This window comes from Apostichopus japonicus, chromosome 20 (assembly GCF_037975245.1).
Source record: "Apostichopus japonicus isolate 1M-3 chromosome 20, ASM3797524v1, whole genome shotgun sequence".
NCBI classification, from domain to species: domain Eukaryota; kingdom Metazoa; phylum Echinodermata; class Holothuroidea; order Aspidochirotida; family Stichopodidae; genus Apostichopus; species Apostichopus japonicus.
Window position 1 is genome coordinate 8,185,221 of NC_092580.1, and position 26,189 is coordinate 8,211,409.

Consider the following 26,189-nt stretch of genomic DNA (forward strand, 5'->3'; position numbering starts at 1 on the left):
ATTCAGCAGTCTTGTCTTGCCCTACCATAACAATAGCTCCATTTTCAGTTAATATCACAAGGGCTTACAGGTCCACATCATGTGTAATTTTCTTCAGATTTTTCAATGATAAACTTGTCAATAATTGTACTATATTCATGTGAAGATATACTTGATGTATAGATAATATATGTAAATATATATATGTATATATATATATATTACATGTACTAAAGAACATAATAAAAGACATAACACTTTAAATTTGTAGCTTCACTGCAAAGGATATAGTGTATTGGAAGCACCATTATCTATCTGTACAATTAATATAAATGGAATGTGGGGATAATTGAAGGCACACGAAAAATGTCAATATTTCTGGAATTTTTGGCCATCTTCCAATAAATTGGCCAGAAATCTTTAATAATACCACATTCATCATTTACGGCAACCATGAAATACATTTACAGCTTATTTACATATCTTACAAGACAAGTTGGTATTCTCCATTCATATTATCAGATTTTCACAGCCTTTAAAGAAGGTATTCTACTGGACCAGAGTGTAGAGGGTTAAGATGTCTTGGTTTAGGTTATATTCTGTACAAAATGCATTCTATAATCAGACACTCTATAATCAGAAACATGTTATATTTCTATTATTATTCTGATTTTATCTACGTTTCAAACAAACTTTCTTTTCATAAGTCATCAATTTACTTAGACAAAGGGAGGATAAGGAAGTTTCTTAATTACTTACATCTCAAGACACTATACAAACATCCAGTAGGATATGGTCGTTAGAGGTAACAGATAATTAAGATTTGTTTTAAGTCAGTCAGGAAATTAATTACAAATACAGGAGTACTCCCATGATCTATGCCTTTAATAATGGATATCTTTGCTCTATACCAGGGGTGGGCAACCTACGGCCCGCGGGCCACATGCGGCCCGCCGATGATTTGTTTGCGGCCCGTGAGAATTCTCCAGATAAAGAAAAAAATCAATCTATATTACATCATCACAAAAAACGAGCTAGCTGCTAAGAATTTATCGGCATTAATGATGCTGTCAGGCAGGTCTATTATCCCCATTAATTATCAACTGTAATGTATTGACATTATGTTTTTGTGAATAGAGATTAAGAACACACACCTATTGCTTGAAAGTCCTCAGAATCAAAGGTTTGATATCAGCAGCAGGTCGTTAGTAAGGTGCGGCCCAGTCAATTTTTCACCCCTTATATCTGGCCCATTCATTCAAAAAGGTTGCCCACCCCTGCTCTATACACTGGCTTATAGTATGCTATAGTTTCATAAGCAAAATGAGGAATCACATCTCAATGAAGACTCATTAGGCTTGTATTTAACATTGCATTACATAAAAAGGAAACTTAAAGAAAAAGGGGACATAAATAAATAAATTAAATGCTGGGTTTTGAAGGACTCATTAGAAGGCACATTTCTTGACAATTGCTTTAAGTGGTCAGTTTATGTAGTCTAATTCATCAATTATTAGTTATTATTATTACACACAGGTATTTGCTTGTTTAGAACCACCTCAGTATGTGATATAACTGTGATCAATCGGTGAAATAAATTTGTTAGCATAGGTCTAAATGTTGTAAATACCATTCGAGTTCAGTATGCAGCGATAAACCGAACACAAACTGGAGGAGGAGTGAATAATGAAAGCATCCATCATTTAACCTGCAGTTAAGCTCACTGTGACCAATCAGAATACAGTTTGTGGAGACATCAAACACATTCCACACTTTGGATTCCCAGAATGTCATTATAATCCTTCTGACTTTATGATATGTGATTCCTGAGATGGGCGAGGGCTGGTGGGTCCAGCATCAGTCTGTAGGGCGGACCTGTAGAGTAATCTTCTGTTGGTTGTCAAGGACCTCTCGCAGCTTGTTCTCTGTCATGGTCAATCGCTGTTCAAGAATGTTAACCGTCTGCAGTCAGGAAAGATAACATGAGAGATTTGTGGCTTAGAGTTCACAGCTCTATTTAAGTAGCTCTAGGCTGATTATTACAGCAATCAGTAGTATCATTACAACCAGCTCTAAGCTGATTATAACAGCAATCTGTAGTATCATTACAACCAGCTCTAGGCTGATTATAACAGCAATCAGTAGTATCAATACAACCAGCTCTAGGCTGATTATAACAGCAATCAGTAGTATCATTGCAACCAGCTCTAAGCTGATTATAACAGCAAGCATCAATACCATTACAACCAGCTCTAGATTAATCAGCAATCATTAGTATCATTACAACCAGCTCTAGGCTGATTATAACAGTAATCAATAGTATCATTACAACCAGCTCTAGGCTCATTATAACTGCAATCAATAGTATCATTACAACCAGCTCTAGGCTGTTTATAACAGCAAGCATTAACACCATTACAACCAGCTCTAGGTTAATCAGCAATCATTAATATCATTACAACCAGCTCTAGGCTTATCAGCAGTCATTACTATCATTACAACCAGCTCTAGGCTGATCAGCAATCATTATATCATTACCAGCTCTAGGCTGATCAGAAATCATTACTATCATTACAACCAGCTCTAGGCTGATCAGCAATCATTAGTATCATTACAACCAGCTCTAGGCTGATCAGCAATCATTAATATCATTACTACCAGCTCTAGACTGATCAGCAATCATTACTAGATCTCACCCTTACCTGGGTTAGGACATCTAATTGGCCCACAATGTTTTCAAGAGTCTTTGCCAGACCAGCAGGCATCTCTTTAACTTCTAGGGGTACGGTAGTTGCCTCTCCCCCTGGAGTTCTCTCAGAGTGTAAATGCCTTGTCTCTATATCACCTGATGTTATATCTAAGCCATGAAGACTGGCTCCCACTGATGACTCAGAACCGCCATTCTGAAGTAAAACGAGAAACTGACGGTCAGCCCAATAACGAACAAATGAACGAATATATCCAGACTTTATTAACTTACATACACATAACATACACATTAACATATTCAGAGGTTTGAACCTTCCCTCAGGTAAAGTTGAAGGTTTAGTCTTGCATGAGGCTAATGCCTCCTCACATGACTTTACAACTTAACCCCTGGTCATTGGTAACTTGTCACACCCACACACCAAAGTGTGCACAATTCAATCAATCTCTCCTGGGGCACCACAGTGCACCACAACCATGTGTCCCCCGGGGGACTTCCCATAGGGTGCAGCCACAAACCGGCGCACGCAACTATATTTACAAGTTACCTCGCAGGTCCCCATTTATACACCTGGGTGAAGAGAGGCAATGGAGATAAAGCGCCTTGCCCAAGGACACAACGCAATGATCTGGCCAGGGCTCGAACCTGTAATCCTTAGATCTCAAGTCCACTGCCTTAACCACTTGACCACAACGCCCTCCGTAAACTGTCTTCCCCCTTCTTTCCTGTCTTCCATTCAAAGAATTTGTTTACAAGTTTGTTATCAGCACCTCCCATCAGGAAACTATAATTATTACTAACCCCACTAGCCTGGTTCAGAATCACTTAATGCCTTCAGTATGACTGTTTCTAGGAAATTAATCATTGTCATTTACAGTATGCACCGTATCTCAAAAGTTAGAAGACGTTTATTCAAAAATGCACCCATTTTCATCATTGACAACAACCTTTTAGCCTTTCTGCTAACGAAGAACTTTCCATCACAACCACAAACCACATAATATTATTTTATGATACATGGAAATACTGACAGGGAAGCCTCTGCAAATATAGAATATGAAAAACACAGCATATAATCAGGCAGGTGAGACGATCATTGCCAAAGACTTGTGACTACTTCCAAAACAGCAATTATTAAAAATATTACTATAAATATGATATATTTATTAAATGTACTCACTCGATGCTGAGAGAAGAGAGCTGGGCCGAGGTTAGTGACCGTTGGTGTTTTATTGGTCATGTCCCTAGGTTCTGTGTGTGTGTTGACCTCTGACCCTAGAGGTCGCACCGCTTGCCGATACATGGGCGATCTAGGGTGTATATCATGAATGTGTGGAGCTGGCTGCACCTGAGATCTAGCTTTGTGAGATTGTAGAACTTCGTTGTAATCAATTTTATCAAAGTTAGTCTTCCAGACCAAAACCTGTAAAGAAGATCAAATAAAGTTTCAAAACCCAAGGCAAGGGAATTCATCCTGCACATCACATTGGGCATAAACGCTACTTTCTGCAATGCTTTAATGGTGCCATAACAACAAACTAGTATTTCTATATTACAAATTCTGTTGAAAGGCACCAAGCCATTAAGGAAAGAGTAAGGGCCACCATGCTTGTAGCTGTTGCTGTTTAATCAGCTCTTGAATTCCTACATTCATATTGTTGACAAAACTTTTCACAGAAATCATTTTGCACATGCATGTTTTGAACCTTGTATTTTGGTTTAAATTCCAGATTCACAAATATCAGAGATGTCATACATACTTGCTCATCTGCTCCACCAGATGCAAAATGTTCTCCGTTCCTAGAAAAGCTGACAGCAGTAGCTGGACCCTAAAAATGACATGAAAATGGAAACTTATGGATCCAACAATTTATCACAATGGATTTATAACAAGCAACAATTGGAGGATCATGTAAAACATGTTACTAAAAACACTATTGGCTGGGCTCATAGGATTCAGCGACTTGTTTCATTGGGAACAATTCTTACTTTAGAGAGCTGAGGGAAGACTTCCATACATAGATACTCTAAAGAGGTCACCTATATAACAGTACACATCTAATATAACACTCTAGTAATACATCTTGAGGTGGCAGTCACAAATTGGATTTATTCATTTACTGCAAGTTGTTTCCCCTGGGTTCTGGTTTAGGAAAAGGGAAAATGGGGGGGGGGGATGGTGTAACTCTCCGGTTCAGCAATACTTCAATGCAACTGAGTTTGTGATTTACCTGATGCCCATGCAGAGTGTAAAATAATCTCCCTTCCAATAGATCAAGAATCTTTAGGGTTGCGTCGTTGGATGCTGTGATTAGGTAGTTGCCACTTGGATGAAATGAGAGGCTGTTCACTGCTCCAGAATGAGCTGTCATAAAATCATAAAATGAATGATAACATATATGTTCTCTACTGGCCAATAAAGGACATTCACGTAGTTAATAGAATATCTCATGTACACCCATTTTGCAGAATTCCTTTGAAAACCAATTAATCCAAACAGTCAGGTCTCATAACATTATCAGTTAAAAAAACAGAATAAATACATGGCGTGACAGTTCACTTTGCACTCATATTGGTTCACTTTCCACTAGAAATATATACTATTGAACATTCCAATATACATTACAGTGCACTATGTTGCTGTATATTAGAACTGGTGGATTACAAAATTTAAACGTTTGCTTCCCAGATAACCTCAGACAGAACAAGATAATTCAACGTTATTTCTGAGAAAGTAAACAAACAAACACGCTTTAGACATTCTTTTTTACCGAGGAGTATTAAGCTTTTGAATTGTCACATAACTAGATGATAGTTTTATCATATTTTTGTATATATATATATATTGCATATTTTTAAGCTGCGGATTCCATTTTATTATGTCTTCATTTTATGATTGATATCAATAAAATTTTACTTTAATTTACTTTACTTGTATGGATGGAGTTCACATTTGATATTAGTCTTACCTTGATAATGTTGTAGTAATTTATTCATTCTTATGTCCCAAACTTTAACTGTACTGTCAGTGCCTGCTGCTGCTATACATGTACCACTAGGGTGGAAGGCTACAGAATGAACAAATCTGGTAAAACAAAACAGAATGGGAAAATACTTAGAAGATGAAAGACAGTATTTATGAATGATATGAGAGAACACACAACCTACAGTATACACTGTCTGTTATGGCAACCAATTGGCTCTCTTACAGCAGGTTAATTTACATAACACTGTGACCATGGCTCTATGTATTTAGATAGATTAGAATGCTATATACTGTAGCTCTTCAATCTTAAGATGTCTTTCATGCAACCTGGTTGCATTTCATTACTGAAAATCTGGTGCACTTAACACCATCTTCCCACTTACACCATCTTCTAAAATTATGGGTTGTGCACCAAAAATGGGTCACTAAGATAAAAGAGTGGCATGCAAGCCAGTATGATACTTTATGAGTCATCGCTAGCTTATAGAAATCAGAACATAGGTTGCTAAAGTGAGGTTTGAGATGCAGTGATTTATATGTGGTGTTATTAAGGGCATGTTACTAACATCACTGATCCATGTAATAGAAATGATATCTAGAGGTCTTCTAAGATGGCGTAGTCACTTGACAAACCACGATAGTCCAGAGTTTTATATGCAAATGAGAAGGACATGTGGGTGCATATGTTACAAAAGTAATGTATGCATATGGCATTATTAGATATTGTGTTTCGAAAGCAACAGATTTTGGTAATAAACAACAAAGTATGTTTGAGTTTAAGCACTTGTGTGGTGGGAGACCTTACATGTGAACAGAATGGGCTGTTTTAAGCCTATTTACATCAAACAGGGTAACACTACTGTACTTAAAAGCAATTTGTCTGCCAAAATATTCCCATGCATAATTGTCAAGCAGCAGTTAAAAGAACACCAACTGTTAAAACAATAAACAATGAAACAAGTCTAACGCCACCAGGACATGACTCATAATTTATGTGTTTGAATTAAATCCTGGAGCATTGTCACAATGTTACCCTGACTTACCCTCCATGCATGCTACTTACCCTCCATGCTCAAAGAATGTGTGGATACATTCCTTACTATTCCGGTCCCAGAGTTTTATGGTTTTATCGTCACTACCAGACACAATTAGTCTTCCATCCGGTGACCATTTAGCACATCTGACCCAGTTCATGTGTTGACTCAACGAAAACTGAAACTTCTGACGATGAACGGTCCAAACCTGAAGATGATGGTATTTTACCAAGTGAGCATTCTCTCTAAAGCAGCAGCATGCTCAGTGTAATACAAATACATTACTGTACCTTGCTATGAATATATCTTAAAAGTTAGCAGGGTTATATGGTATCTTCTCTTTGTGTACAATTTAATGTCACCTGGTTAAAAGAATCAATATTCTAATCAAGACACAGGAAAACACAACACATATGATTTGATGTTTGACAGCGGGTAATAGTGACATTAAATGTAAAACACACAGACTCCAATAGGAGTTTACTCTGAATAAACTGAATATTAACATCAGCCACACCTCAGGATCTGATCTAGTTGTTATTATTTGTGTTAATCCTTCCTTTATTAAGTAACAGTTGGCTACTAAGTTTACCTGACTAAGGAATGTTTTAGTTTATTTTAAATACCATTCTGGTTTACACTGGAATAGAATTTGCAGTAGTTTGTATCAACAGACCACAGTGTCTTTTCAAGTGTTGAATTTAGACATAAAGCTCTCCATCTATATATCAATGCCTTTTAAATGTTACTTTATCTTCTCTGGTTCAAACTACCCCACACCCTGCCACTCACTTCTCCACTATCATCACTTACCTATAGGAAGAAATCTCTTGCCACTGGCATGACCTCTGTTAAATTTAAACTTTGTAGCACACCTCTGTGAGACTCAACTGCAACCCCCTCCCCCCCCCACACACCTTAATTTATGGACACTGGACCTACTTCTTTCAAATGTTACATTACCTTTAGTGTCTTATCATCTGAACATGTCAACAAATGTTGGCCATCACTGGAGAATTGAACACTACGTACTGTTGCTGTATGTGCTTTGAACACAGTGGATTCTCCTTTCCTGTGAGGAATGAAAAAATCAACAGTGCACTAAAACTCAACATCTTTACCACTTCTTCAAGAGAAGTAAAACCCAAAGAAAGTTATGTCATTAATTTAAAGGTTTAGTCACTCACAAACAAGTGAGCATGTTGTTTTTGGACTGTTTTATAGCGTGTACTTCACGCATGTATTGGCATACGAAAACATCTCACAAATTTATGTACCAAGACATTAACTCAATGTTTAGTGTAGCTGTTGGTATAGTGAACTTTCAAACAAAGTATGAACCACTGATGCCTGATACATGTATGCAGTTAGTATCAAATGGGTTCTTAACCATTGTTATCTCAATGGGGATAGCTTGTTCTATTTCAATCAATTTGTTTCCTACTCAGAGATTTGTGAAAGAAAGAATATCTCCCGCTTTCTACTTCACACAATTGGCTGTTTCTGTAACTACTGTTTACCCTATGTATTGTTGGATTTTGCAATATATATTTAAAATGCAACTTTTTTTTCATTCAGAAATGCAGACAAGTCAATGCGTCTAAATGTACATTACAACTTGTGCTTTGTACATGTACATGTTTGAAAGATGGTTGAAATAATAAGAAAATTCAGAATACTCACACACTAGGGATCCATAACCTGACAGTTTTGTCTCTAGATGCTGATGCAACCAGGTGACCAGAAGGAGAAAAATGAACTGCCAGTACAGCATCCTAGAAATGAGATTAGAAAGCAGATGTTGGCTACTTTCATCTGACATTGTTTCCGTTATGATAGCTTGATGCTTTATTATTACATCTGGTTTCATTCTGTTTGACAAATGATGTAGAGAAAATTTACCCAGAGTTTGGTTTCTTCAATCCCTAACGACTGCACGGTTGTCTACATCTTCTCGATTCCAATACATCTTTTGCAACAACAATACACCTCATTGGTTAAGTTCATTCTCTCTCAATATAGATCTACTATAAATAAATCAGTCTCTTAATTCAGTGTGTACCTTTTTATCATTCATTTATCCCCAATTCAAACGCATTTATGCACATTAATTAATTACTGCCATACCCAAGAAAAGACTGACCTTATGTCCAACAAAACGAAAGGCTCTCATCTGAGCCTTAAAATTCCAGACCATAAGACAGGAGTCCATACCTCCTGATGCTATAGAAGGAATGAAGGAATTTTACAGTAGTTAAATCATATTTCTGGGTATTAACCAATACATGAAAGCAGTTGGCTGCAGTACATGCAGTTGCCACAAACACTCAAGCTACAAACATTACAGTATCTCAAGATAACATCACCCAGTGAACTATGATTATACCCAGTGTACTATGATTTTACCCAGTGTACTATGTCTATACCCAGTGTACTATGCCCTTACCTAGTGTACTATGATTTTACCCAGTGTACTATGTTTATACGGGTGTACTATGCCCTTATACAGTGTACTATGACTTTACCCAGTGTTCTATGACCTTCCCATGTATACTGTCACCTTTACCCAGTGTACTATGATTTTACCCAGTGTACTATGATTATACCCATGTACTATGAGTTTACCCATTTTACCCAGTGTGCTTTAAATTTTACAGTGTGCTATGATTATACCCAGTGTTCTATGACTTTACCCAGTGTACTTTGATTTTACCCAGTGTACTATGATTACTGTATACCCAGTGTACTATGATTATACCCAGTGTACTATACCCTTACCTAGTGTTCTATGACTTTACCCAGTGTACTTTAATTTTACCCAGTGTACTACGTTTATACCCAGTGTACTATGCCCTTACCTAGTGTACTATGCCCTAAACCAGTGTACTATGATTTTACCCAGTGTACTATGTTTATACCCAGTGAACTATGCCCTTACCTAGTGTATTATGATTTTACCCAGTGTACTATGATTTTACCCCCGAGGTGTACTATGATTTTACCCAGTGTTCTATCACCTTCCCATGTATACTGTCTTTACCTTTACCCAGTGTACTATCATCTTACCCAATTGCTTCATGTTGGGATTGAAATCCACACTAGTGACAGTGTCTCTGTGTCCTTTATAGTTCCGTTCAAGAGTAGGATCCTCCTGGAAAATTGAAGAATGTGATCATTAACTGAAAACAATATCAAGTTTAACTACCTATTCATCTTATTGTGTTATATATGTATGTACACAGACTCAATGAATCAGAAGCAATTTTCTTTAAAGCACCCATTTGATTTTGACCAACAATTTGACCAACTTACTGAACAACCATTGCTCAAACTAAGTTTACAAATTGATCAAACAAGACATCCTTGGCCCTGATTGCATGTTTATGAGCACATAGCTTGTGCTTAGTAAGTTATCAGTACTTTATTCCTCCAGACATACAAACAATATTAATCATACAAACTTAGGCAAATTGGAACATGTGGAAAAAAAGTCACCATAATTATAATTGAAATAAACAAATCGAGCAAATTTTGTTATAAGATTTGTTATGACAATAAAACATTTATCAAAACTGACAAAAAAGGACCGTTATCATATCCACTGATATTAAATTGGTTTAAATAACAATACCAAAGAGACAGTAAAATTTATACACATGTATATATCTTGCACAAGCAGTTGAAAACCACAACATTACGTCTTTTCATTGGTCTGAAATTTACATGTCTCTGACTAAAGCAATATAACATGTCTATCACACAAACCAGGGACATATATACCCTATCCACACCTCTAAAGAGCTATACCTTGGCCTTAATGCAAGAATAAGAGTTATTACTACAGTGTCATTATGGTGCAAGCTAACTGCACACTTACTGGGACAAGTTGAAATGCTGCACCGACATATACACCGACAGGTACATATTGTAGGTGAAATATTGCACCAGTGTTCTGCCTTGAGTATGTTAGATACAGTAAGTTAATGTTAGTTGGCTGCATGTTTTCACAGGTTGAATTAAGGTACTTCGATGATAAAAAAAAATAGAACAAGCAAGCCTTGTAGGACTAAATGAGTGAGTTGCACAACACCACTTCTAAAGTGCTTGTGTAAGTAAAATGGGGACCAACCAGAAAATGGAAGAGTTCTGTGAATAATTGCAGAATACAATAAGTGATAATGGAATCAACACCTAGAGCTAGGCCTATACCTGTTAGAATGTCTTAAACATGCCTAGAACCAGCATGGTCTGTTCTAATGAATAAGCAGATACTTTAGAATAAACTGTTTAATATGCATTGTTAAGGAATAAGGGTAGGCCTAAGGTCATATTGTTTAAGTATATATGTGCCATGTAAGTGTTAATAGGCCTATAACATAATGAATTCAAAAGCATTTTTTTTGACAAAGGCTAGCCTACAACCATATATGAGTAACATTTCTGATTAACAGCCGAGTATTCTGCCTGCATAATAATATTCATTGCAATAATGTTGAACAAAATAATAATCATGTAATATTCTTAAGCCCAATTGCATGAAACATAAATTTGTATTGTATAGCCCAAGTACTAATAAAGACATTACTACAGGGCAGTTATTCTTACCAGAACACTAGCCATGTTGACTTCTGATTGTGGCACCTCAGTTTCACCGAAACAAGGGTATAGGCCTACGTCAGTACAAGGAAATATTGTATAAACTAAAGGCTGTAACAAGAAGTATTTACGCTTAACTTAATGATACTTGTTAGGCCAGGTTTAGGCCTAACATTATTAGACCAGAGATCGGCTCAACAAAAGTTTTGACTATGTTAGTTCGTATTAGCCTTTTTGCTTTTATATTTGACACAGCTGCTCAGTTAATGATAGGACATTGTACACAGTTCGTGCTATGCTAGCGAAACTGACACTGGGTTACAACACAGAATCAGCAACAACGATAGGCTGGGGCCCTACTGTGTTATGGTTACTGCGAAAATTTATGCGAAGTTAGGCTTCGGATCGTAGGCTACTTTAGGCGAAGTTGGCCATAGGTTTTAGAGCAGGCCTATAAGGAAATGCAAATCTCTGTCCCAAACTTTCACAGCAGAGCTTTCGACGCTGCGTCCTTCCGTACATTTAACACTTTGTCTATAACAAATTGTTCCAATAAAGTTTACTGATCTGGTGTGCTGACGGACCCAAGTTTGATCGTTCTCGTTACTATTACTATGACACACATAATCATATGATATAGCCTACACATGTGTACAGCAGAGGCATAGGTCAACACTGTAGAATTGGCAACATCAAAGTTTGAAATACCAGTTTCACGCATGCGCAGTATCTGCCAAAGCAGCATTGTGTCTTGGCATGCCATATAATAGTACAACAATTTAGGCTAGATCATAGAAATTTACCTACTTCAATTTCTCTGAGCTAGATAAATAATACGACTGGACATTAATCCATTAACTTAGTTCAGAAAGTTACGTTGTTTTGACTATCGTGTGTAGGTAAGTCGCTCTCAAAAAATAGGCAACGTTAATAGCAATCGAAAACTCACACTTAGAAGTTAGATTACACCTCTAAACAATCTAACACGCCTAACTGAGATCAAACGTAGAAATAATGATGTTTAGCCATTCAGACTGGGTGTTACTACAACTGTATAAGGACGAGTTTTGCGAGAAAAAAAAGACACAGTGAAACTAATGTGCTTAAAGTTATTGGAAGACGTTACCTTACAATTATTTTCTTTCTAACGATGAGATCCTACTTTCATCAATTTTAATATCCTTTATTTCCTCTCTTAAAGGCATTGAAGACTCGCACCAAACCGCGTGCGGACATCAGAAAAAGTTAACTTTCTGTTGCTCGTAAGTGACGTTTTGTTCGTGTCGCTACAAAATGCAGACAGTATTGAAATGTGATACCTTAATTGTTATCTTTAGCTGGACGTGAGATGTCCATCGCTGCATCCTTTGTACACTGCTGTGGGTATTGACCGTAGCTGTATGTACTAACTATACACTAGTGTCTAATTACCAACGGTAGCCAGCTGTGCGTGTATTTTCTGGGATCGATGGTACTGTTTAACACTTCTGTTACACCTCATTCGAAACTAGGTCAAATTACCATTACAATTTATACCCTGACATTCTGTTGTGTGTTGAGGATGCTGCATACCATCAATTTCAGTGATTCCTGGTACTACTACTGTACTGGGAGACAAGGTTAAGCTGTAAGTGTAGAGGACCGCGAGGGGGGTGGAGGGGGGGTAGGAGGATGGAGTGGAAAATGGAAGAGGTAGATAAAATTCATTACACAAGAATCATAACGATATTTTCCACTTCCTTCCCAGCTACCAAACTAGATTCATCTGTTATACCCAGAAAATGGCTGTGGCTGGTCCCAGTGCCACCTCATCAGGCCTTCAAGACAAATTAACAAAGTCTTTCATACCAACCATCAAAAGGCTTCACTTTAAAGTAGTTCAGTACATGATGGAGGCATGTATAAAGTTACAGCTAGATTCAACCACAAGTGCTTCAGCTTGTACCATTTATCACCGCTTTTTTTCCCGATGTCAGGCTCAGGATTACGATCCGTATTTGATCGGTGCTACTGCTATTTACTTGGCAACAAAAGTCGAGGAACAATTTTGTAAGCTGCGGGACATTATAAATGTATGCTATAGGTAAGGATTCATTCAAGATGTTGGCCATAACCTCTAAAGGGGAATACTTTGTGCTTCAGAGTGTACAGAAGGTCCCAAAGATAAACTAGCTGTATGGTAGTTACCAGGTGGTAATGTTGTTGATAGTGTTAACATGTTTATGAGACCTAACACACATTACCCTTGTCTTGCTTTCTATACAATCACAGGGCATAGCGCAGCGTTCAAATTGTGTATTGAAGTTTGGAAAGCTCTCATTGTTTGTCACTTATAAATTGATGTGGTCCCTGTTTACAAAACTGCTATACATCTTGGCAATTTGCCCATTTTGCAAGGCAATCCCCAAAATTATTCCCCAAGTCACAGCATTTGGCAGTCAGTTTACTACTTGTACTGAAAGTAAGAACAAACATCACAATTTCATCACAATTACAAAGTTTTACTTGTCTTTTTCCTCTTAGAATCCTGCATCCAAATGAAAAACCGCTAGAGATTGGAAAACTGTACTGGGATTTACGAGACAGCATGGTACACTGTGAACTTTTCCTAATTCGAACACTTGGTTTTAATCCAAGGGCAAGTGATCTACCCCACAAATATCTTGTCCATTACTTGAAATCACTTCAGAGTTGGATTGACAGAGACACCTGGAACACAGTACCTCTATGTGACTTGGCCTGGGGATTTCTAAGAGACAGTTACCATGTCGATTTGTGTCTCAGAACTAAACCACAGCATTTAGCAATCGCCTGCATTTACTTTTCCATGGAGGTTTATTGTGTTCAAGTGCCATACAACGACGTGGCCAAAATTCCATGGTGGAAGGTACGTATATAAATGTCTTTCATGTTTTCAATCTGTCTGAGCATGACAAAGAAATGCAGTGAAAGATTCATTATCCTTGTAATATTCATCACTAATATTACATGGTAACATGGTCGCTGTTCGACAGCAGACCGCACTTCATCTCGCTGTGATCCGTTTTGTATTTACGTTATAAAATCACGTCCTGGCAGTTATTATTTCCTACAAACTTGATAGTGAGTGCTCCTGAAGTCCCTACCCGTCAATACTGAGCAAAATTGTGACTGATTGTACTCGAAATAAACGAGGAACTTCATGGACTTAGCCGGGTGATTCAGCTCGTTTCGTGGAACTGGTACATACAGTGTTTGTGAGTAATATTTTGTTCAGCTGGCGATCTAGCCTATACCCAATATATGGATACAGTACTGTTCTTTGTCATGTGGATGCTCATTATATTGGCATCATTCCGCCAAACTGGCGCTGTGAACACGAACCAGGACATATTACGGTATTCAGCCTACGAATTGAAATCCCTACGACCAGGGAGATCGAACCAGCACAAGATATTCGATTTGCCAAAGGAAATGCGACCACGCCAGCGGGGACACCGTTCTGGGGTAAGATTAAGAGCTTACAGGCGCTCGAACAAACCATTTCTACCTATCGTGACTGTGGCGAATACCCGCTCCCTCTGTAATAAACTTGACGAATTGCAAGCTAGTACACGGTATCTACATAACTATAGAAACTCTTCCATCCTATGTTTCTCAGAAACTTGGTTCCATCATGATATGACGAATTTGGGGGTAGATGGATTTCATTTGTACCGGGCAGATCGTACCCCAGAATCCCTGAAAGAGAGAGGGGGAGGCGTGTGTGCTTTCATTAACAATAAGTGGTGTAGTCCCAACAACGTACACATCAAAGAAACACTTTGCACACCAGACATTGAGCTACTGGCTTTGACAATCCGCCCATTCTACCTCCCACGAGAGTTCCCAGCCATCCACATTAACGTTGTGTATATTCCACCATCAGCCAACGTTGAAACAGCTCACGCAATACTGATCGGGTTAATTGCTGAACAACAAACCAAATCCCCAGACGCAGTAAGCCTCATTACTGGTGACTTCAACAACTGTCAAGATGGTTTCTATGGATACACGCAGTATGTAAACAGAGCCACGCGAGGGAATAATATGCTGGACTTATTCTATTGTTCGATAAAAGACGCTTATAAGCCGACTTTCCATCCACCCCTTGGCAATTCAGACCATGATGTAATCACCTTATACCCAACCTACAGACCAGTGCTCCGACAGAGTAAGCCGATCAAGAAAACAAGTGAAGTCTGGAACCAGGCGGTCCAGGAACGCCTGCAGGACTGCTTCGAAGAGACTGATTGGGACTTGTTTATGAACAACTGTAAAGATATCGATGAACTCACAGACACTGTTGGTGAATATATTAACTTTTGTAAAGGCATCGTAGTTGAAAAGAAATGGGTGACACTCTATCCAAACAACAAACCATGGGTAACGTCAGAACTGAAAGCTGTTATCAACGAGAAGAAAACTTGCTTCAGAGAAGGTGATCGAGATAAACTGAGAACGGTGAACCGGAAATTAGATGGTGAAATACGGAAGGCCAAGGATAGATACAAGGACAAAATAGAAAGTCATTTCAAATCAAATGACACTAGCATGGTATGGAAAGGCATGAAAAGCGTGACTGGGTGGGAAAACCATAAAACCAATGATATCACTGTAGACAATATAACATCTGACAACATGCCTGATGTTTTGAACAAGTTTTATGCTAGGTTTGATAACCATGAATTTTCAGCAGAGCTTCGGCGTGCCTCTCATAGACTAGATGGTTTTTGTCAATCTGAAAGAATAGAGTTTACCCGTGGTGAAGTCTCCCGGGAATTGAGGCGGGTCAAACCTGGCAAGGCCTCTGGACCAGATGGTATTAATGGTAAAGTCCTCAAAATGTGTCATGAACAGCTCTCTTACATTTATCATCATATTTTTAACATGTCTCTACTCACTCATCATGTCCCAGTCTCCTGGAAAACTTCCCACTTGGTGCCAATCCCTAAAAAATCTGCCTTTAGTGTTTTAAATGACTTAAGACCAGTGGCACTCACCTCGATCCCCATGAAAATCTTGGAACGTCTCGTACTTTCACGATTGCGCCCCCAAATTCTTGATCATGAGGATCCCCTGCAGTTTGCGTACAGGGAAAAGCGCTCTGTGGAAGATGCAATCTTGTTTTTTGTTGACTCCATGTATAGGCACTTGGATAGTCCTGGTAATTTTGCTAGAGTCCTATTTGTAGATTTTTCATCTGCATTCAACACCATCCTTCCACACATCTTAGTTGACAAAATGTGTGGTTATGGAATCAACTATAATCTGACAAAGTGGGTGTTGGACTTCCTGACAAATAGGACACAGAGAGTATTTGTGAATGGCAGAGTTTCTAGCGATATTGTGATGAATACTGGTGCCCCACAAGGTTGTGTTTTATCACCCGTTCTTTTCACCCTCTATACCTCTGACTGTCGCAGCACACAACCCAACACGCATATTGTTAAATTTGCTGACGACACATGCATTTTAGGTCTTATTGAGAAGAGTGGTGACGAAACCGGGTATAGGCATGAAATATCCACCTTTACGAACTGGTGTGGCGAAAACAGATTACAACTGAATGTGTCTAAAACAAAGGAGCTTGTTGTTGATTTCCGGCGTAGGGGGCACCAACTAGAGAGAATTGAAATTAGGAACGAGCCAGTAGAACAAGTCCATTCTTATAAGTATCTGGGAGTTTTCATTACTGATAAATTGGAGTGGGGTGAACATGTGAATACTGTTCTGGCCAAAACTAATCAACGTATGTTCTTTCTACGGAAGCTCAATTTATTCAGACTAGACCCCTCTCTCATTTCTTTGTTCTACAATGCGGCCATCGAGACCATTATTACATTCTGCTTGGCTGCATGGGGTGGCAATACGACCGCTAGAGACATGGCTAAGATTAATACACTTGTTAGAAAAGCGAGGCGAGTTTGCCGGTCTGATGATCTCAGATCAGTAGATGAGCTGCTTGTCAGGGTAACTAAAAGAAATATTATGTCAATTACGTCGTCGGAACATCCTCTAGGAAATCAGGTTGATTATAGCAGTCGAACTGGCAGGCCAATTGTCATCAGATGCCGGACAGAAAGATACAGACGTTCGTTCTTGCCAAGGGCCATTCTTAGTCTTGCCAACGAGTTTTGTAGGAAATAAGGTTTTTTACTATATGCCAGTACATGAATTTTTATTGTCTTAAGAAATGTATATATTATAAATCTTATGTTTTGATGTATTTTTGACTGTTTTATGTATGTTATACTGAGATGGAGTGAACTCCAATTCCTTTTATGGTCAATAAAGATTCTTATATCTTATATATCTCTTATATCTTACTTACTGTACAACTACAAGAACCCTGGCTAGAAGACTGAATGCATATGACTGTATAATTACACTCTAATGTGAAGTAGCTGTGTGTATGTGATCCTTACAAAAGATTGATTATCTGATAAAATTGTTCATGTTCAAATTAACCTGTAATAAGATGTTTACTTACCAGAGTTAGGATGTTGCTTTCATCTCTCAGATGATTTTATCTTTTCTTCCTTGCGCAGGTTTTCTGTGAGGACATTAAGTTGGTGCGAATTGAAGCGATCATATCAGAACTAATTGATATGTATGATATGGAAACCAAATTCAAACCTTCAATAGCTGCATCCAACAGCCGAACAAAAGGCAAGCTAACAAGTAGCTAAGCATGTAGCCAATGTCTACACTAGTAATACAGCCAAGAAAGAAACACTAAGGGGTAAGGGGGGGGGATGAAAAGAGAAGTGCATACATTACTCATTTATAGTCATGCACCCTTTGACTAACCAAACAGTTTCCTTGAAAAGAATGTCAAAACTTTAACCCGAGGAAGGAATGGAATTATCAGATGACAAAGGATGCTCACCAGTTTTCAGCAATGATCGATCATAATTTAATAGCAGAAAAAACCAGTGACTAGCAAGATTGTTGAGATCAGATCTACTTATATTCAGGGAATTACTCCTCCCTCTTATTGATCATTCCATGTTACTGATCATCAATAAAACAATAGAAATCAAGGAATAAAGGATTAATCTACAATGAAATCAATGTCTTTTTGTCTTTATTGAACCATCTGTCTGAAAGTACCACTATCACATAGAAAGATGTCAAATAAGGAGTACTTGTTTACTGATGATAAGAAAAAGTCACCCAACTTTAACCGGTACAATTCAATGGTCGAATCCACTTGTTCACATTGAACCCAAAGACACTTAAGCTCACAGCAATCCAACTGTATTTAAGTCAGTCAGCTAGGAATTCTTCATAACCACTTGCTATTCCAAATCCTTCATCAATAATTAAAACTAGAGCACCAATGGTGCAGAAGCTCATACCTTTTAGAACTTAAAAATGTAGGGCCCACAAAACCAATTTTGGGCCCATGAGGGATACCCCCCCCCCCTCCATTAGCAGAATCCTGGCCACACCACTGGCTATAATTCCTATTTTCCCCTTTAAATCCTATTTTACCCACTCTCTCAAACAATACCACTGACCTACCCTATTAAACTTTCTCCCCTCTGCCTTAGCAGACATATCAAGCACTCCCTACAGGGCATAACTTCACAAGCTGCCTACATACCTCAGGCTCAAAGACTTCTAAGAATCAGCAAGTGCTGATTGGCTATAGGGCTCTCATGCTTACAGGGTCAACAGTTAATAACAACTCCCAGTCCTGCTTTAATTCCACTAACAGCCTTTGCAGAGCTTAACCACAAATGTAAACAAACACTGCAGAACACTGGGAGACAAATTAAAGGAGCTTTGGCAAAAAGTGAAGGCTCAGATTTTTTTAAACAATGGGGATTAATTGTAATTAATTAACTTTTGACCAAAAATTTTTAGGCATCACCTTATTCATACACAATCCAACAATCATCAGTTCAACTTTGAATATGGTCCATCAAAATCTTGAGGAGATTGAGATATTTGAAAATATTACAGAGAATGACCCCCGATGACCCCCTAAATGACCTTTGACCTCAATTTTCCGAACACCCCTGTAACTCTCATCCCGAGGAACATTGTGACCAAGTTTCATTATAATTGGCCATACACTGTACGAACAGGAGCAATTTGAAAATATAGGGCCGCAGCCCGGGCCACAAAAGACCCCTACTTGATCTTTGATCTCAAATTCATGAACACCCTGAAGGTAAAACTACCATAGTACTATCGTGACAAACCCTCAACATTGTACCATGGAATCTGTAGGAGAAGAAGCATTTTGCGTATTTCCACAAAATGGCCCATTATGGCCCACAGGTGACCTTTGACCCCAAATTTTGGATCATCTCTGATGGACCTATACCTAATGGTCCATGTGTCCAAGTTTCATGAAATTCCATCAAACACTGTGCGAGTGGGAGCGGTTTTACCAATTGTTGACGGATAGAGTGATAGAATGATAGAGTGATAGACGCTGCACTGTAACAATAGCTCACACCAGCATGCTGGTATGAGCTAAAAACAAGAAACGAGCAGTGATTCCTTGCCACATTTTTATAAGTGACCGTTTCATGAAACAATGCACACCAATGCACACCAGACATTCAAGATGTGTGCAGTTTTGAATGATAAGCAAGGTTCTTACACCTGTCTCAGGTTTATCCATGCTTTACATACAAAGTGACAAAAACCAATGGCTTTCTTGTATGGTGGTAATCATAATACAAAAGCAATAGCAACAAAAACAACTGTTACTTCTCCCTTAGGCTCCTCACATACAGGATTACCTTATAGGTTGGAATATTTACTCCTACAAAAACTTAACAGTCCACAATGTGACATCCTTGTTTAATCTTCTGCACTAAACAAGTTACTAAGTTTATTAACAACCATCATTTAAATGCCAACTGTTTTGAGATACAACCTTATCACCAGTGAATTTCACAATAATGTCTATCACATGATTCCATTCCCCCCCCCCCTTCAATATAAATTGACTAAGGCTCAAATTTGTTTATGAATCATTCTACTAGGACATTAATCATCCCACGTTTTACATGTTTATAAATTTATATGGCTTACTGTTAAACACATCTTAATGTAACCTTGATACAGACTTTGGGTTACATCATTTTACAACATGAATGTGAATATACCAATACTGGAACACATGGCACCACAGACGCTAATAAGAGCTCTAATTTACCACTTTTTTTAAAGGTCTACCATACTCTACAGTTGTTACTTTTATATACAAAGTATTGCACCTAGAATGATAAAATGAGCTGTTAATTGCAAAGCTAACTTTCCTATCTGTGTGGGACAATGTTCCTGATTTTAGACTCATTTGTAGTTGGAGTAATTTTACAGTTATTAGTATTAGCCCCAAATATGCTAGAAAGTCAAATAATGGTCACTCAGGCTCAAACTGTAACAAGCATTTTACTACCTAACAGTACTATTACTCACTGAGAGTGTAGCCACACCCTAACAGTACTATTACACACTGAGAGTGTAGCCACATAGAACTGTTTAGTGGCTAGATAGTTATACTACCACCCTAACAGTACTATTACTCACTGAGAGAGTAGCCACATAGAACTGTTTAGTGGCTAGATAGTTATACTACCACCCTAACAGTACTATTACTCACTGAGAGAGTAGCCACATAGAACTGTTAGTGGCTAGATAGTTATACTACCACCCTAACAGTACTATTACTCACTGAGAGTGTAGCCACATAGAACTGTTTAGTGGCTAGATAGTTATTTCTGGAGGTCGGTCACAGCTATGCCAAAGTCCAATGCAACATCAAACATAGCTTTAAAACAATGCACATACTACTACTGAAATAGTACAAATGACTTTGTAACACTATTCTCACTGAGACTAAAGTCACTCAGGTAACCTTCCTAAATACTGGTCCAGTGGTCTTTACCAATCCTGATGATACTTCCTAATATCAATGCTTCTTTCAGTCTGCAAACACATTCTTGATGACCAATTGCTTTACCATCAAATTAACTGATCCAACAATCCCTACCAATCCTGTTCTACTCATTCTACAACTTCACAATCTCTCATATTCTCCTGGTTGATCCAAGACATCTCACACTGCTGGTACTGCTACCACAGATTCACGCCCTGGTCTTGGCCAATCACTCTCAACATTGCTTGGCCAAGAAGCCAGATTTCGTCAGTAGTGTTGTCATACGCTGCGCACACAGGACACATGCTTTGTTCTCCAAGTCACACCTTTTCCAGGAGAAGTTCACTTGTGAAATCGCGGCTGTTGACGCTAAGACTTGGAAGGTGTGGAGAAACCTGCAGAGATTAAAGAAACGTAGAGGGTAATTCAATGTACGAGTCCCGGATCTTTCAATCCTACAAAAATCTCACAGACATTGGAAGGTCATGCTAGGATTGATACATCATTGACTCTTTATTGTTAACAATCATAAATCTGCTTTATAATAATTCAGGCAGATACACAACATATTAATGGGCAGACACTGTCTGTAGGACCAATATGTGTGTATCAGCTCATGGCTGCCTTAAAGTGTAGAAGTATTACACCTCTACCTATTGGTATAACTCACCTTTGAGACTTTGAAGTGACACGGCTTGTCATTATGTGATGAGTAGAGAGTGAGGGCGCTCCAAACTTTCACCAAACCTCTGCAAAATAAAAGAAATGAACTACTCACTATACGGTTTGATAATTAGAATTAAGAAAAACAGAAAAACAAAGAAAACTTATCAGTAAAGTTTGGGTGAAGCTGCTCATAAGGTGCATTATTAAACAATGGATGAAGAAATACCATAGAAAAAACAACAACTATGAATGACAGAAACATTACAAAGTTCTCATTATTTGTTTTTACCCCTTCATATTTCTTATCTCCTACCAGATATTAAGTGACGGCTTTGTGCTCACATGTAGTGCACAATATATACAGCAGCTCAAATAAAAAAGAATAACATATTATAATACCAGAAGTGTTACTTTTCTCATATTTTGTCTGAGGTCATAATCAGTCCGATTAATCTGGTGTACAGAACTCACATAGTCATGGAGTGCTCAAATAATTACTAATTCTATTGACAGACCAGATGACACTGTGGATTGAATCTTAACTATAAAAATTATCTCACAAAAGTTTTTGCATCACTCATGTGCCTGAAGATGCTATGCACTGTATCTATATTAATATAGTGATATTTCACTGCAAACACTGAACAGGCGCGTAGTGAGGAATTTGCCAAGGGAGGGGCGAACCTGTAGGCAAACTATCAGAGCCATAGATTTGGCATTGAAAACTATCTAAGCATAGCACCACCATGAGTTGGCGCTATGCGTACAAGTAAATTTTGGCTGAAAATGCCTCACCGATCGCTGGAAATGCCACTTCCCAGGCCTTGTTAGTTGCATCTAAGCTTGAAATTACTAGCAATATCATAAAAACATACCAAAAAAATATGCTCAAGGGGGGGGGGTCGGTCGCCCCCTTCTCCTCCCCCCGCCCCCCTTGGCTAAGTGCCTGACACTGAACTACTCTCTTTACCAAGATCCATTGTCAATGTGTTTCCTTACTTTAAATAAATCATATTAAAATCATAACCAGGAAGTCTTTCTTTTCTGGTATGAAGAGGTTGAAACATATTTTCATTGTCTAAGCATTGCCTGGTTTCTTCCCTCAAAATACTTTTCTTGATCATTGATGTTTGTATATTTTAACATCCTTTAATAATGACCATCTTGCCAATTTGAAGTTTCTTTTCCATTTTTTTTTCTTATTCAGTCATGATTTGACCAATACTATGTGCCCTCAGTTAACATTTCTTTCCGTTTACACATTTATTCATGTTACAGTGTAGAACCATCGATTTCTGTCTTCTACATATCAAGTTTTATATGTCTCTGTGATGAAGATGAGAGACACATTTTGAATACAAACATTGTAAAAATAATCCCTTTGGACAATTTGTGTAACAGTAATAAATTTGCTTACATTGAAGGAACTCGAAGAATAGACTTCAGTGACTTTTTCTCAAATCGAATGATATCTACAGCTATAGAACCACCAACATCTCCATGGAGTCCTTTAAGGGCCTTCACAATCAAATTCTTGAATAAGTCACTGTCAAAGTTGGCCTTGGCTCCAAACAGATCACTGTGAAAAGTAAAAGTTTGGATGTAAAAAAAATTATTAATACAAAGGGCAAAAATATTAATGATTTCCAAATGTTAATGATTTAATTATACAAATGTAGTTATGTGAATGCAATGCAAGCATGACTATTGTATCTTAGCTTACTACAAGAAGAATTGAGCATCACACATTAGCTCATTTCAGGAACTATCAGGTAGCTCCGTTCTGGTGATGATGATAAAAGTGCTCCAATGGTTACTTGGAATTGAAGCATTTTCTAATATTTATCACTGTCACTTATATTTAAGTTGGAGTATAGGGAGTAATGTATGAACAAGCCTGGAATACTGTTCAAGAAAGGAAATCACTGTCACAGTGTGACTCCAGATTATGATATCATTCACAACAAACCTATCACATTGCCGTAGCAAAGTGCCCAAGCCACTTCAAAAGATATTGCCATTCCATACTCACAGCTGCACCATCATGTAATGGTATTGAGGACTCTTCAGGACAATTCGTTCAAACTCTCCCTCCATGTTCTCCAACTCTTTCCTCCTTTTCTTGTCAAAGAATTACCTAAAAAGGAAATAAGGTCAAATTTCAGTTCATTAAATTTCTTGTTCATTTGCTAGTCTATCAGTTGCAGGCTATGTAATCCTTTAGCATTACTTAAGGAAGTATTTTTTTTACCCTTGTTGTCCCCCACTGACGAAAGGCATAGGATTTATAGTAGAATACCCTGCAACTAATCATATTATGTTAATGTAAATTGGCAAGTGATCACAGCATAGAAAGTTACTTAATTAAGAACTTTAGGATAGAATATTCTTGATGTGTGAATTGGATATAGGGTGGCTGCCGGGCTGGAACAAGTCGTTCTGATTGTTTGGTCAAAACACCAGTAGAAAGCCATCTTTATTAGTAAACAGTTTACAGTAATTTTTTTCTGTCAATACAAAATATGAAGATACAGTTTTGAGTGAATACTGTTGCAAATTACTGTTGAATTACTAGAAATTTAAAACTATGTCTGACCATGGAGGTAAATCTGTTTTACCTCCATGGTCTGACTTGGTCAAAAATAGAGAAAATAACAAATGGAGATGGCAAATGAAGGCAATATGGTGAGCTGTAGCTTGTAAGTGTCACCACTGACTTGTAGTTGCCTATTTGATACATTTTCTAGTGCGAATAAATTGAAATTAATTTGGATTATTTGGCATAAGTTAGCTCAACAAGTTAAATTTCTATGACCACAATTCCACATAAACAATAAAAACGTAAAATACAAAATACTGTCACAGTAGCTCTCCAGACCTCTCAATAAATGAGAGCATTGCATAATTCTTGATCAAACTTGAAAACCAACCGAATGTTATCTTTATGATTTATCCTGTATCATGTGATACACAGTTCCCTCAGAAAACTTTCAAAATTGGGTTCATTTGGAAGTTTGAATTGGGGTAACGGTTGGGCCATTTTTGTTCTTTCACTGTACCTTCATGGACAAAACTGTTTAATTTGCTCGTTTTCATATTTTTAATTTAAATATGGTGAAAGTAATGTTCAGTAACACTAACAGTGCACTCACCCAAAATTATTGAATAGCCAGAGTTATTCTAACACCCTGAGAGGTTTCTGCGTGGTTCCTACTTTTAATAATATAGTCAGAATAACAAAGTTCGCAACACTGCGAAGTTTAGACACCCCTAAGAAATCCACGATTTCATCATGACAACCTACAGCAAGAGCCAATTCCACGAAAAAATACGAAGCTACAGTTATTTTCTCTCCAAAATGACCGTGTGCAAGTATGTACCTACATATTTGTCTATAAATGGAAGTTATAGTTTTGGGTGGTTTTAAGGCTTAGGTGTCCGAACTTCGAAGTGTCCATGCTACTATTGCTATCATAATATTCAGGCCATAACCCAGCTTTAAATCCTAGTTAGATGTGTATGAATCTGCCTGATACTGATAGTGTGTGGCATGTTGTTACGCATGCTTTTCTTCTGTAATACTATTTGGTATAGCCTACCGTAGGCCTAATGGAGGCTACGGTAGCCTAATTTTAAGCTGATCCCGTCCCTGGGCGATGCCTACTAGGCATACTTAGTAGAATGGTCGGCTCATATGCCGAGATAGGCTACAACTTCGAGTACAACTTACAAATACAAGTGCATAGGGGCCTACATACAGTATACCACTTACAAGGGATGTACCACCTAACAACGCCTGGAAATGTCTGCTGACAAATACTATCTCTGTTTATTTCAATATAGTGGATTGGAACAAGCGCAATATATTTAGTGAGGTACAAACAGTTCTGCACTTCAAATATAGGCTCGCATGTGCACAAACCAACGGTGCAAAACCAGCTGAATTCTGCTTTGACCAAATATGGCTTTGACTAGTTGCGCAATATCGAAATCTTTCATATGCGTCGAGAGCCCTCTTTTATAAGATTGGCTACCATGTGCAGTAAGTATGTATTACTGTATAGTATAACAATAAGTGATACGGGGCAAAGAATTGGACTAAAACTGCACACCTGTCTTTTTTTTTTGCAACCAAATACAAAACACTGTTTATGTTTTATTAATTTACTTCATTATGATCATTATGAAGTGTAGTAAAAGTAATGTATGATATTTTAACGCAGTTGATCAGTAGAGAAAAGTAATGGTTTGTACTGGCCTCCGTAGAATTAAAAAATGTCTTGAAATCTCATTAAA

The 26,189-nt window shown here is 37.9% G+C and overlaps 3 protein-coding genes across 6 annotated transcripts; 1 reads left to right on the forward strand and 2 right to left on the reverse strand.

Annotated features, from left to right (window-relative positions):
- Positions 1 to 243: 243 nt before the first annotated feature.
- Positions 244 to 11,938, reverse strand: LOC139960807 (uncharacterized). The gene is made up of 12 exons (XM_071959373.1): positions 11,312 to 11,938; positions 9,773 to 9,857; positions 8,850 to 8,929; positions 8,390 to 8,481; positions 7,670 to 7,778; positions 6,736 to 6,914; positions 5,656 to 5,771; positions 4,918 to 5,051; positions 4,447 to 4,515; positions 3,867 to 4,109; positions 2,682 to 2,882; positions 244 to 1,941 (listed from the first exon to the last, which is right to left on the reverse strand). Exons 1-12 carry the CDS (start codon positions 11,324 to 11,326, stop codon positions 1,837 to 1,839), a joined length of 1,428 nt encoding a protein of 475 aa, XP_071815474.1. The 5' UTR covers positions 11,327 to 11,938; the 3' UTR covers positions 244 to 1,836.
- A 129-nt stretch (positions 11,939 to 12,067) lies between these two features.
- On the forward strand, positions 12,068 to 18,654 carry LOC139960810 (cyclin-Q-like). Of its 3 annotated transcripts, XM_071959377.1 has the most exons (5): positions 12,068 to 12,201; positions 12,504 to 12,564; positions 13,050 to 13,385; positions 13,826 to 14,189; positions 17,872 to 18,654. In XM_071959377.1, the coding sequence occupies exons 3-5, from the start codon at positions 13,084 to 13,086 to the stop codon at positions 18,010 to 18,012; spliced, it is 807 nt and encodes a 268-aa protein (XP_071815478.1). In that variant the 5' UTR covers positions 12,068 to 12,201; positions 12,504 to 12,564; positions 13,050 to 13,083; the 3' UTR covers positions 18,013 to 18,654. The 3 variants fall into 3 exon arrangements, with proteins under 3 accessions (XP_071815478.1, XP_071815479.1, XP_071815480.1); XM_071959378.1 differs by lacking the exon at positions 12,504 to 12,564 and having other exon boundaries at positions 12,075 to 12,201; XM_071959379.1 differs by lacking the exons at positions 12,068 to 12,201; positions 12,504 to 12,564 and adding an exon at positions 12,618 to 12,773.
- Positions 18,655 to 20,924: 2,270 nt separating this feature from the next.
- LOC139960811 (ribonuclease P protein subunit p14-like) lies at positions 20,925 to 25,893 on the reverse strand. Of its 2 annotated transcripts, none has more exons than XM_071959380.1 (5): positions 25,666 to 25,893; positions 23,926 to 24,030; positions 23,311 to 23,472; positions 21,898 to 21,976; positions 20,925 to 21,622 (listed from the first exon to the last, which is right to left on the reverse strand). In XM_071959380.1, the coding sequence occupies exons 2-5, from the start codon at positions 23,988 to 23,990 to the stop codon at positions 21,548 to 21,550; spliced, it is 381 nt and encodes a 126-aa protein (XP_071815481.1). In that variant the 5' UTR covers positions 23,991 to 24,030; positions 25,666 to 25,893; the 3' UTR covers positions 20,925 to 21,547. The 2 variants fall into 2 exon arrangements, with proteins under 2 accessions (XP_071815481.1, XP_071815482.1); XM_071959381.1 differs by lacking the exon at positions 25,666 to 25,893 and adding an exon at positions 25,046 to 25,650.
- Between the last annotated feature and the right edge of the window lie 296 nt (positions 25,894 to 26,189).